Raw genomic sequence first — 12,842 nt, 5'->3', positions numbered from 1 at the left:
TCTGACTACTGCTGTGGAGGAGGACCAGGAGCCAGAGACTGACTGTACAGGCAAACTAGATTCATTCTGACTACTACTGTGGAGGAGGACCAGGAGCCAGAGACTGACTGTACAGGCAAACTAGATTCATTCTGACTACTGCTGTGGAGGAGGGCCAGGAGCCAGAGACTGACTGTACACGCAAACTAGATTCATTCTGACTACTGCTGTGGAGGAGGACCAGGAGCCAGAGACTGACTGTACAGGCAAACTAGATTCATTCTGACTACTGCTGTGGAGGAGGACCAGGAGCCAGAGACTGACTGTACAGGCAAACTAGATTCATTCTGACTACTGCTGTGGAGGAGGACCAGGAGCCAGAGACTGACTGTACAGGCAAACTAGATTCATTCTGACTACTGCTGTGGAGGAGGGCCAACAGCCAGAGACTGACTGTACAGGCAAACTAGATTCATTCTGACTACTGCTGTGGAGGAGGGCCAGGAGCCAGAGACTGACTGTACAGGCAAACTAGATTCATTCTGACTACTGCTGTGGAGGAGGACCAACAGCCAGAGACTGACTGTACAGGCAAACTAGATTCATTCTGACTACTGCTGTGGACGAGGGCCAGGAGCCAGAGACTGACTGTACAGGCAAACTAGATTCATTCTGACTACTGCTGTGGAGGAGGACCAGGAGCCAGAGACTGACTGTACAGGCAAACTAGATTCATTCTGACTACTGCTGTGGAGGAGGGCCAGGAGCCAGAGACTGACTGTACAGGCAAACTAGATTCATTCTGACTACTGCTGTGGACGAGGGCCAGGAGCCAGAGACTGACTGTACAGGCAAACTAGATTCATTCTGACTACTGCTGTGGAGGAGGACCAACAGCCAGAGACTGACTGTACAGGCAAACTAGATTCATTCTGACTACTGCTGTGGAGGAGGGCCAGGAGCCAGAGACTGACTGTACAGGCAAACTAGATTCATTCTGACTACTGCTGTGGACGAGGGCCAACAGCCAAACGTCTGAGATTTAAATCATCATGGTTTATCTAACAGGATTATATTAGTCAACAGATGTTTGTTTTTAAACACTCATGTTGATGCTGCCAGAGAGGACCGGAGATTGAGATCAGGGTGGGAAATGAACAGTGGCTGTTGAACGCCCAAACGTTACCAGACACTTTAACGGCCACAATTTCTAATGAAGTCAAACCACAGAAAAACGCATGCACGTTTTGTCATGTTAAAAACACACCGTTGTGGGCTTTGGGCTGAACTTTATGACCACTCGTCAATGTGCCATTCTACCAGCCAATGCCAAAAATCTACCAGCATTTGGCTGGTGTTAATTTCCCACCCTGACTGAGATGTTTTTAGAAGGAGATGAGGGTGAAAGTGGTTCGTTTTCAGCCTGTTATTTAGTTAGTTTTTCAGTCTTGTTGTATCATTATTATTAGAAGAAAAGAAGCACGCAGGGCCTGATGCTGGCTGCCCGGGCCTGATGCTGGCTGCCCGGGCCTGATGCTGGCTGCCCGGGCAGTACCAAGTCCAATAACCCTATAGACCATCAGTACCAAGTCCAATAACCCTATAGACCAGCAGCAGTACCAAGTCCAATAGCCCTATAGACCATCAGTACCAAGTCCAATAACCCTATAGACCAGCAGCACCAAGTCCAATAACCCTATAGACCAGCAGTACCAAGTCCAATAACCCTATAGACCATCAGTACCAAGTCCAATAACCCTATAGACCAGCAGTACCAAGTCCAATAACCCTATAGACCAGCAGTACCAAGTCCAATAACCCTATAGACCAGCAGTACCAAGTCCAATAACCCTATAGACCAGCAGTACCAAGTCCAATAACCCTATAGACCATCACTATCATTCACACAACTCATCTGGCTCCGCTACACTGCTCTCAACGCTGTACCCTGTGTGTCTGTGTCTGTGTGTGTGTGTGTGTCTGTGTCTGTGTCTGTGTGTGTGTGTGTGTGTGTGTGTGCGTGCTACACTCAAATACACTACAAGACAGAGACAGCAGCCATATCCCCCAAACCAGTGTATCCTATACTGACAGTATGATAATACACCATAACACTTAGTGACCCACTAAGCACCCTGACAGTATGATAATACACCATAACACTTAGTGACCCACTAAGCACCCAGACAGTATGATAATACACCATAACACTTAGTGACTCACTAAGCACCCTGACAGTATGATAATACACCATAACACTTAGTGACCCACTAAGCACCCAGACAGTATGATAATAATACACCATAACACTTAGTGACCCACTAAGCACCCTGACAGTATGATAATACACCATAACACTTAGTGACCCACTAAGCACCCAGACAGTATGATAATAATACACCATAACACTTAGTGACCCACTAAGCACCCTGACAGTATGATAATAATACACCATAACACTTAGTGACCCACTAAGCACCCTGACAGTATGATAATAATACACCATAACACTTAGTGACCCACTAAGCACCCAGACAGTATGATAATACACCATAACACTTAGTGACCCACTAAGCACCCTGACAGTATGATGATAATACACCATAACACTTAGTGACCCACTAAGCACCCAGACAGTATGATAATAATACACCATAACACTTAGTGACCCACTAAGCACCCTGACAGTATGATAATACACCATAACACTTAGTGACCCACTAAGCACCCTGACAGTATGATGATAATACACCATAACACTTAGTGACCCACTAAGCACCCTGACAGTATGATGATAATACACCATAACACTTAGTGACCCACTAAGCACCCTGACAGTATGATAATACACCATAACACTTAGTGACCCACTAAGCACCCAGACAGTATGATAATAATACACCATAACACTTAGTGACCCACTAAGCACCCTGACAGTATGATAATAATACACCATAACACTTAGTGACCCACTAAGCACCCTGACAGTATGATAATAATACACCATAACACTTAGTGACCCACTAAGCACCCAGACAGTATGATAATACACCATAACACTTAGTGACCCACTAAGCACCCTGACAGTATGATGATAATACACCATAACACTTAGTGACCCACTAACACCCAGACAGTATGATAATAATACACCATAACACTTAGTGACCCACTAAGCACCCTGACAGTATGATAATACACCATAACACTTAGTGACCCACTAAGCACCCTGACAGTATGATGATAATACCCCATAACACTTAGTGACCCACTAAGCACCCTGACAGTATGATGATAATACACCATAACACTTAGTGACCCACTAAGCACCCTGACAGTATGATAATACACCATAACACTTAGTGACCCACTAAGCACCCTGACAGTATGATAATAATACACCATAACACTTAGTGACCCACTAAGCACCCTGACAGTATGATAATAATACACCATAACACTTAGTGACCCACTAAGCACCCTGACAGTATGATAATAATACACCATAACACTTAGTGACCCACTAAGCACCCTGACAGTATGATAATACACCATAAACACTTAGTGACCCACTAAGCACCCAGACAGTATGATAATACACCATAAACACTTAGTGACTGCCAAAATATCCCCAACACAGCCACACACCAACACTGTAGCAAGACTGGATGGATTGAAACACTTGTGGAATTTAAAGAGCGTTTCTCTCTGTACATTGTCAGCATTTCTATCGGCTGTCCAAAAAGGACTCCATTATTACCCGTCTCTGTTCCCTTTCTATTCATCCTCCTGTTTATCGTCAGTGTGTGTTGTGTTTGTTTGGAGCCAAGCGGTGGTGTTTGAGATGGGGGTTTAGTTGTTTGCTCCGCAGGCATCATGCCGTGATCACTGCCTCTGATTAGACGATTCTGTTTCTCCCCTCGGCACAAACAGACACAGATCGCCGTCACGCCAATCGATACACAAGATAGGATAAAAAGATGGAAAGGATTGCAAAGAGGATAGAAGTTTACACGGATTTGAAAATATTTTTTTTTTAGAGCAAGAGGGTTTTAGGAGAGGGGGAAGAGGGGAGGAGAGATAAAGGGTTTCGCTTGGTAGAAACATTGTGTTATTGAGGAAGGGAAGGGGCTTACAAATTGAGATGGAAAGTTATTATGAAAGCGGGTCCAATAAGAAAAGCAGAAGGGAGGAAAATAAAAAACATTGAGGGAAGATGAGGAGGGAGGCAGCGAAAGAGGAAAACTGTTGCTGAATGAAATCCCATTCGCGTTTCAAGGCCGGCAACGCTGGAGTAGCCGTAGTCAGTGGATTAGATAGGGCTGGCGCAGCATCACCTGCTGCATTGTGTTGTACAGAAAGACGTTGTTGGGTCCTATGGATCAACAATACATTTATTTACGGTCACGGTGCTATCAAACAGCAGTCACATGGAACAGTCCAGACCTAACGGGGAAAGAGTCTGACCGAGACTAGAAGCCGAAAAAATTCAGACAAATTGCTGAATCTGTCCTCAACAAATTCTATTAGGCTACACGGGGAGATGACATCTGTATCGTTTGGAATGTCTTCACTGTCAAGAACAGCTGCTCATGTACAATCCTTTAGCTTCCCAAATGGCACCCTATTACCTAGATACTGTAACGCACTACTTCTGACCAGAGCCCAATATGAGCCTTGGACAACAGTAGGGCGCTACACAGGGAATAGGGTGAACTCATAAACCACCGCTCAGCACTGCGACCGCCGACCACCTAATTCTATAAGTCATGCTTCCCTCCAGCAGAATAGGACATGGCAGGGAAGGGTCCACTCCGATGTCATGCTTCGCACTCAAACTGATCTGCATATCACAAACCCGGACTGACACCATATGCACTCCGTTAGACGCTTGTTAACGGAAGTGACATAGCAGTCAGGCTCATTCACACAGGCAGGAGACATGCAGACAGACAGGCAGGGAAGAAGAGAGAGAGACAGACAGACAGAGACAGAGAGAGACAGAGACAGAGAGAGACAGAGACAGAGAGACAGAGAGAGAGAGACACAGAGAGAGACAGAGAGAGAGAGACACAGAGAGAGACAGAGAGAGACACAGAGAGAGACAGAGAGAGAGACAGAGAGAGAGACAGAGAGAGAGACAGAGAGAGACAGAGACAGAGAGACAGAGAGAGAGAGACACAGAGAGAGACAGAGAGAGAGAGACACAGAGAGAGACAGAGAGAGACACAGAGAGAGACAGAGAGAGACAGAGACAGAGAGAGACAGAGACAGAGAGACAGAGACACAGAGACAGAGAGACAGAGAGACAGAGACACAGAGAGAGACAGAGAGAGAGAGACAGAGAGAGAGAGACACAGAGAGAGACAGAGAGAGAGAGACACAGAGAGAGACAGAGAGAGACACAGAGAGAGACAGAGAGAGAGACAGAGAGACAGAGAGAGAGACAGAGAGAGAGACAGAGAGACAGAGAGAGAGAAACGAGAGAGAAACGAGCGAGAGAAACGTGGGTTCGTACAGTCATTCCCATGAGCCTCCGATGTTAGTCTGGTAATGGGAGCATCACTACTGTAGACTGGAAACTGAACAAACCATCAGTAAAGAAAGAGAAAGGAAGAACGTGTTCAACAGTACGGACCAGGTGACGTGAGAGAAGGGAAGAGTGAGAGGCAAACAGGACAACAGACTGATTTCTAAAAGAGAAAAATAAATGTAGAAGTCTTACCACATCATCCTTAATGTTTTTAACGTGTAAATGCTAGAGGTGGGGGAAAGAAAAACCACAAAAATATCAGGACACGCAACAGTTATATACACTGAAGAAAAAAAATAAGTGCATAGCATTTCAGTTTTCAGAGCAATCATATCAAGATGAAAGAAAAATCAAGTCAAGATAATCAATCAAAAAGTCAAATGTAGCTATTTAATTTCACCAAATCAAGGTGAGGACTACAGTTACAAAGACAGCATGGTGCCGAGTTAATATGCTGTTACTCCTCAGATCATTAACAGCATCATATTGAGTTAATATGATGTTACTCCTCAGATCATTAACAGCATCATATTGAGTTAATATGATGTTACTCCTCAGATCATTAACAGCATCATATTGAGTTAATATGATGTTACTCCTCAGATCATTAACAGCATCATATTGAGTTAATATGATGTTACTCCTCAGATCATTAACAGCATCATATTGAGTTAATATGCTGTTACTCCTCAGATCATTAACAGCATCATATTGAGTTAATATGATGTTACTCCTCAGATCATTAACAGCATCATATTGAGTTAATATGATGTTACTCCTCAGATCATTAACAGCATGGTGCTGAGTTAATATGATGTGAGGATATCATATGACAGAACCAAGTGACAGTGTACAGAGAGAAGAGAGAGCCTAGAACTGAGCCCTGTGGAACACCAGTAGAGAGAACAGGAGAGGGCCTAGAACCGAGCCCTGTGGAATACCAGTAGAGAGAACAGGAGAGAGCCTAGAACAGAGCCCTGTGGAACACCAGTAGAGAGAACAGGAGAGGGCCTAGAACCGAGCCCTGTGGAACACTTGTAGTTAAGGAGGACCAAGTTCTTTACAAAAAGCTTTACAAAAAAGTTGACAAAAACTGTTGAGAAAAATAGAATGAAAAAAAACGACAGAAACATCCACCACGCTCCAGAGCATTAATCTAAAGCCCAGTTTGGCCCGGCCAGCAGGATGAATGTGTCATGTAAATGTGGAGCCCTATTACCTGGCTGCTGTGAGCCTGTGTGTACAGAGGACATTCTCCGCTAGGTTAAACCCTGATTTCTCACTGGGCCCTGCAGAGTGTAAAAGCTACGCTAATGTTTCTCCTGGTGGGGAAAGAGAACACAGCCGGAATTCAAAACTCCTTAACTCCAATAGTCAGGACTGTGCTCAGGGCTCAGACTATGCTAGTGTGCTACAGAGCCATAGCCTATGTAAAGTAAGGCTCTGGTGTTGCTGCATACAAATCAGGCAATCTAAAGACTAATCCTATTGTTCCAATGTTCACCCCTGGCTTTTACTTCAAAATACAATGCACTAATTGAGGCAAGGGAAATGGGTTCTCGTACAGAAAGAACATGAGCAAACTAACTGGTATACAAAACTCTATTCCACTGTTGAATCCTGTTTGATTTAACCCCTGCTTCTCTTCAGTTTCACTTCATCTCAGTTTGAGTGGCGTCTGGCATGAGACTCAGAAAGGCCCACACATGCAGAGATGTGCATATCCTATCCGAGACCATCAACTCATTAACTGAACAATTCTCGAGACGGAGGAGCTGGCGTTTTTTTAAGACGACCCCAGACGCGGGGAAAAAAAGACTGGAACCAATCAACAATTTCCATCTGTGCATGAAAATATTGACAAGGAAAAAGGTTACTTTGGTCTCCTATCGCTGGAGCCAAGCAGAGGAGCGGAGAAGAGGAGCTACGCAGGAAAAACCAGAAGCATCAATCAATACATCAGGCCTATAATTACCATAAAACCCACAAGGCAGAGCGTAAAACATGTCAACCTGTCAAAGCAGACCACTAATGAGTTTCTGGGATTAACATTTTTACAAACTTCCATTTGGGAACAAACTACTCTCAGCCAGGCGGAGAGGCAGCAGAGTACCCAAATGAAATATTTCTCTCCCTCAGATCAATTCAACGATTAGCCCAGCGAGTTGAGGAAGAAATATGTGCATATATACACATATGACAGGATAATTGGACGCATAACTATTGAACCTAAAGGAAGGAGTACTGTCTAACTCCACAATACAACGCCCACAACCTGACAATTTGCAAAGACACACTGCAACACAACGCAGTGGGCGTGTCCTTAATGGTACCCTATTCCCTCCGACATAGTGCACTACTTTTGACCAGAATAGGGTGCTGTTTGGGAGGCTTCCAGTAGCTACGCCCAGGCAGGGGGACTACATCTGAAACACTAAAAAGAAGAAGGCAAGTTATGACAAAAATTATGCATTCAAATGTCATTTCTGTCAACGATCGACTCGAGACGAAATCAAAATCGCTAGACGCAAATAACCATCCCACAAAAACGTGTAGGCCTATTACGCTTCAAGTTCTGACAGCTTTGTAGCCAACTTCTCCTCGGTGTCACCAAAGCTTCTCTTGGTCCCAAAGTTGGTCCATAATTAGAAAGTTAAACTAATGGCGAAACGGAACGTCGAATTGTGCAGCTTTTTAAACTGGTTTGGAACTATTTCAAATTCATTAGGGCTACTCTCCTTTTCCACACAAGAGGCGAATCAGATCATAGAGGCGAATCAGATCATAGAGAGGCGAATCAGATCATAGAGAGGCTGAAGTGCGGCGATCGGCAGTTGAAACAATAACAAAGCTGAGGGCTGGAGAAACGTAACCACTCAAATTCCTAGACAGAGCTATGGACGTAAAGACTGACCATCCATCCGTAAATATCAAAACCTAAAACCACTCATAGTTGTCAGGTATAGCTCACCTTTTATTTTACATTACTCAAATATCCAATTAATGGTGGCCAATATTGAGAGATCGTGAGGCTACCCTCACATAGCTGAAATCACTTGATCAATGGATGTCCACTGACCATGAAAAGAATGCAGTTATTTGGTGTGGGCCAGGGGTTTCCGAAGTGCTTTGGCCAACAACCCCATTTTGATATGATTCTCACGACCCCAACCATGTGAAAAGAATTACTTAATTAATAGCCAATGTCTACTTGTTGTTATTTGGGGCTATGGTAGTCAATTGTAAAACATTCTATATCAGTTTCTGATTGTCTTCTCAATTCACCATCACAGACTTTTAAATGTGGGTCTATGACAGTCTAATGCAAATTAGTCTGACATCATGTCCCTTATCCTCTGCAGCAGAGGTAACTCTGGGTCATCCATTCCTGTGGTCCTCATGAGAGTCAGTTTCATCATAGCGCTTGATGGTTTTTGCGACTGCACTTGAAGAAAGTTCTTGACATTTTCCGTATTGACGGACCTTCATGTCTTAAAGTAATGATGGACTGTCTTTTCTCTTTGCTTATTTGAGCTGTTCTTGCCATAATATCGACTTGGTCTTTTACCAAATAGGGCGATCTTCCGTATACCCCCCCCCCTACCTTGTCACAACACAACTGATTGGCTCAAACGCATTGAGCCAATCAGTTGTGTTGTGACAAGGTAGACAACAAACTACAACTGTACCTTTTCTCAGCCTCCCTCCCTTTCTTACTTGTGCTATTAACAGTACACACACACTCTCAACTCTCCTGCCAGCGACCGAAACAAAAACACCATCTCCTAAACATGCACGCACTGAGAGACACACACTGTGGTGGTTATTGGAGTTTGGCTCGACCATGCAACTCCCCCCATCAGTCCTACTTCATCAGGGGAAGTCAAAGCGTATTGACATGGTTCACTATAAAACATGTAGTAGCTGGATCGATCAGGGAATCACTCCCAAAACTGGAAATGACCTTCATTTAGGGGGGAAAAAAAGAAAAGCGTTTTCACAGCTTGATTAGTTTGACAAGCGAAAAATGAGGGTAAGAGTTAGACAAGTGGCTACTGTTAGCGACTAGAGGACCAGGAGAGGCCATTCATTCACCGGCTATTCCAACGTATAGGGAGAAACGTACTGATTGAATGCTGGTCCGTTACAAACTATAGTGTTGTATATCTAATTAACCTGAAATGGACATCACTATGGTTTAATTTTGAACAGTTGTGAACTTGGCTTAGCCCCAGATATTCATTTCATCATCACGTATGAAATACTTCAAAAAAAGGGCTGACGTGGCTGTCATAGCAACGCTATCGTACAGTATCAAAGAGCTCTGGGAGTTCTAGAAGTCTCAGAACTCACATAGCATCAGCATAACTGTAAGTTCTTAGTTCAACACCTAATGATATGATGGGTATTTCTGATATCTCCAGCACCAGGGAGATGAAGCAGAGAGAGACACAGACACACCCACAGGCCCCCTCATTACTCCGCAGACATGCAAAGAACTCTGGTGAATCTAGAATGAACTAATGAAACACAAAGTTATGGTGTCACAATTCCAAAAGGGTACTCTCTCTCTCTCTCTCTCTCTCTCTCTCTCTCTCTCTCTCTCTCTCTCTCTCTCTCTCTCTCTCGCTCTCTCTCTCTCTCGCTCTCTCTCGCTCTCTCTCTCTCTCGCTCTCTCGCTCTCTCTCGCTCTCTCTCTCGCTCTCTCTCGCTCTCTCTCTCGCTCTCTCTCTCTCTCTCTCGCTCTCTCTCGCTCTCTCTCTGTCTCTCTCTCTCTCTCTAATTTAACGGCAAGTCTCAAATAGCCGCCTGTCCCTTTTAATAGGTCGGGCAAAGGCACACATTTCAGCCAATAAAACGCCATAATAAGGAGCTGGCCTGATAGACGGGCTTGATCCGTGAGACACATTTGACAGAAGTACCGAAAGTAACAAATTCTAGTACCGAATGCAAGACAAATGATAGTATCGAGTTTGGGATACCATGCAACACTACAGAGTGGTGTCCATGTCAACGGCAGAAAATAATTAACTTCCCCACAGTGATGCTCCCAGTGCCTCTTCCATGGCTGGCAGCCTTTACCCAGAGACTCCAGACTCTAGCTGAGTCTTAAATTGCTGTGGGCTCCTGTCAAAAAGTAGTGCACTACGTTAGGAAATGAATCAGGGAGCCATTTGGGACGCTGACTCTACACTCCACCAACCAGTCTCTCCAAGGCCCACCACCAGCAGCCTCACCATCTGCAAGACCTCCGGTCCTGGCCAACAAGACACTTAACAGACCCAGGAATTGAGAGGGAGAGGAGGGAGACTAACAAACTGACAAATATCCATAAGATCCCTAAAGCTCTGACTAAGACAAACATTTGTGTTGTCTCGATACCAAGTCTCACGATACTAGGAAGCAAAAGGAAGCAAAAGGAAACAAAAAACATGAAGCGGATTGAATGTCTTGAGGAAACCCAGTCCTAATGTTGGGGGGGGGGGAAAAACACGGCCTCACGTTGTCACCCAGAGTCACGTGTGTATTTCGCAAGCTATAGCGTTGTATATCTCGATACTGGCGTGGTGAAAACAAGATCCCTAAAAAGCAACTATATCTAAGGCTGTGACGGTCATGGAATTTGGGATGATGGTAATTGGCCAGCCAAAATGACCGCGGTCACCGTAATAACAGTTCGAATAGCAAAAACTGGAAATACAATTGAATATTCATGACATTTCTATGTGCGCTGCTGCTAAAAAAGGGGAGGGAGGTGTTGCCTAGGCAACCGAAGACTTGTTTGCTACAACACCTTGTTTGTTTCATCACGTTGTTAAGAGTCCATGACACTGCAGAAACGGACTCAGCCTCACGAATGCCCAGCTGTCGCGTCTTCAGTCAGCTGTTCGCTCCAAAAAAAAGTAAAATAATGTTAATTTTTTAACGGTTATGAGTTTTCCATAACCATCGGTTACACGTTATATATGTTCAATTATAACAGCCCTAACAATATCCTCCAGTCTCGAAACCCAACCCCAAAATGACTTATTCGGACATGTCAACATTGCAACTACAATGTTTTTTTTCTCCCTACTGTGACAGAAAGAATACAGCGTTTTCCAGTTAGTTCAGCTTTGAGAAAGCAAGGGGGGAAATCACAATCCACATGGCAGACAGCTAGCAGGACCAATGCTTTAGCAGCCTGATCAGCAGGTTCAGTACAAGTTGGACGAACTATTACAAGAAACAAAGAGGGAAATGAGAGGGAGGTTGGATGAAATAACAGCCAGCCAAATGCAGCTATCCCATTAACTAGGAGACCAGAGAAAACAAACGCTGGAAGATTACCAAACCAATAGTTTCAGCCAATAACATGACCTGGGTAGGATAAAGTAATCCTTCTACCCACCCCTTACCCCAACCCCCCAAAAAAAAACAATTTGTAAGTCGCTCTGGATAAGAGCGTCTGCTAAATGACGAAAATGAAAATGTAAATGTCTCTTCCCAACAGTCAATCGGCAGAAGAACACAACACTCAGCAGCAGATTACAAATCACACCCCTTGACAGGGCTCTAGACTAACATGTTCCCTTGATACCACAAACTTTGAGTTGGTGGCACCAGCCCATGATTTGGTCACACCAGCCCATGATTTGGGTCACACCAGCCCATGATTTGGGTCACACCAGCCCATGATTTGGGTCACACCAGCCCATGATTTGGGTCACACCCGCCCATGATTTGGTCACACCAGCCCATGATTTGATAGCACCAATTTTCTGGGTGGCGCCATGCAATAGGAAAAATTTGAAATCACCTTATAAAAGTCATTCACAATGCTTTAGACTGTTATAGACTACTGACATGGTTATTCAAGAAACTAAGTCGTTTCATCTAACATGTCCAAGCAGAAAACGCATGAGTCAAGATGTTGACGTTCAACCTAATCCAGTGATGTCATGAATTGTGATTTGACAAGAAGGTATGGTTATATTTTTATATACTGTTAAAAATAGGGCTCCAGAATTGTACATCTTTAGGTGCACTAACATCATACGGTCATTTATTTTGGTGCCATTTCACCACACGAGAAACACATTAGCTAGATCGCTAACACTAAATATAAATACCCACTGCTAGCAGCCATGTATTCATCTAACAGTAAAATGTAATGATAAATAACGTTGCAGTTGTAGCACGCTACCCTATGCACTCACAATGGCTGATGGGCAAATTGCACGTTCGCATGCGTTTCGCATCGTAAAGCCATATGAAATATCCGGGTTGTAAAATAGTTGCTACCGAGTTCAATATTAAAAAGAGACGACAAATAAAAATGTAGACCCAC

General features: G+C 44.1%; 1 protein-coding gene across 1 annotated transcript in view; it reads right to left on the bottom strand.

Moving 5' to 3' along the window:
• LOC123487120 (protein diaphanous homolog 3-like) overlaps positions 1 to 12,842 on the bottom strand; it is a 69,844-nt gene that overhangs the window by 33,739 nt on the left and 23,263 nt on the right. Inside the window, exon 2 of the mRNA XM_045218257.1 lies at positions 5,705 to 5,737. Coding sequence (XP_045074192.1) covers positions 5,705 to 5,737 — 33 coding nt within the window. The remainder of the gene's footprint in view (positions 1 to 5,704; positions 5,738 to 12,842) is intronic.

The sequence above is a fragment of the Coregonus clupeaformis genome, unplaced genomic scaffold (genome assembly GCF_020615455.1).
Source record: "Coregonus clupeaformis isolate EN_2021a unplaced genomic scaffold, ASM2061545v1 scaf1470, whole genome shotgun sequence".
NCBI classification, from domain to species: Eukaryota; Metazoa; Chordata; class Actinopteri; order Salmoniformes; family Salmonidae; genus Coregonus; species Coregonus clupeaformis.
The sequence above is the reverse complement of the archived record's forward strand: the minus strand, read 5'-3'. Positions and strand labels throughout refer to the sequence as shown.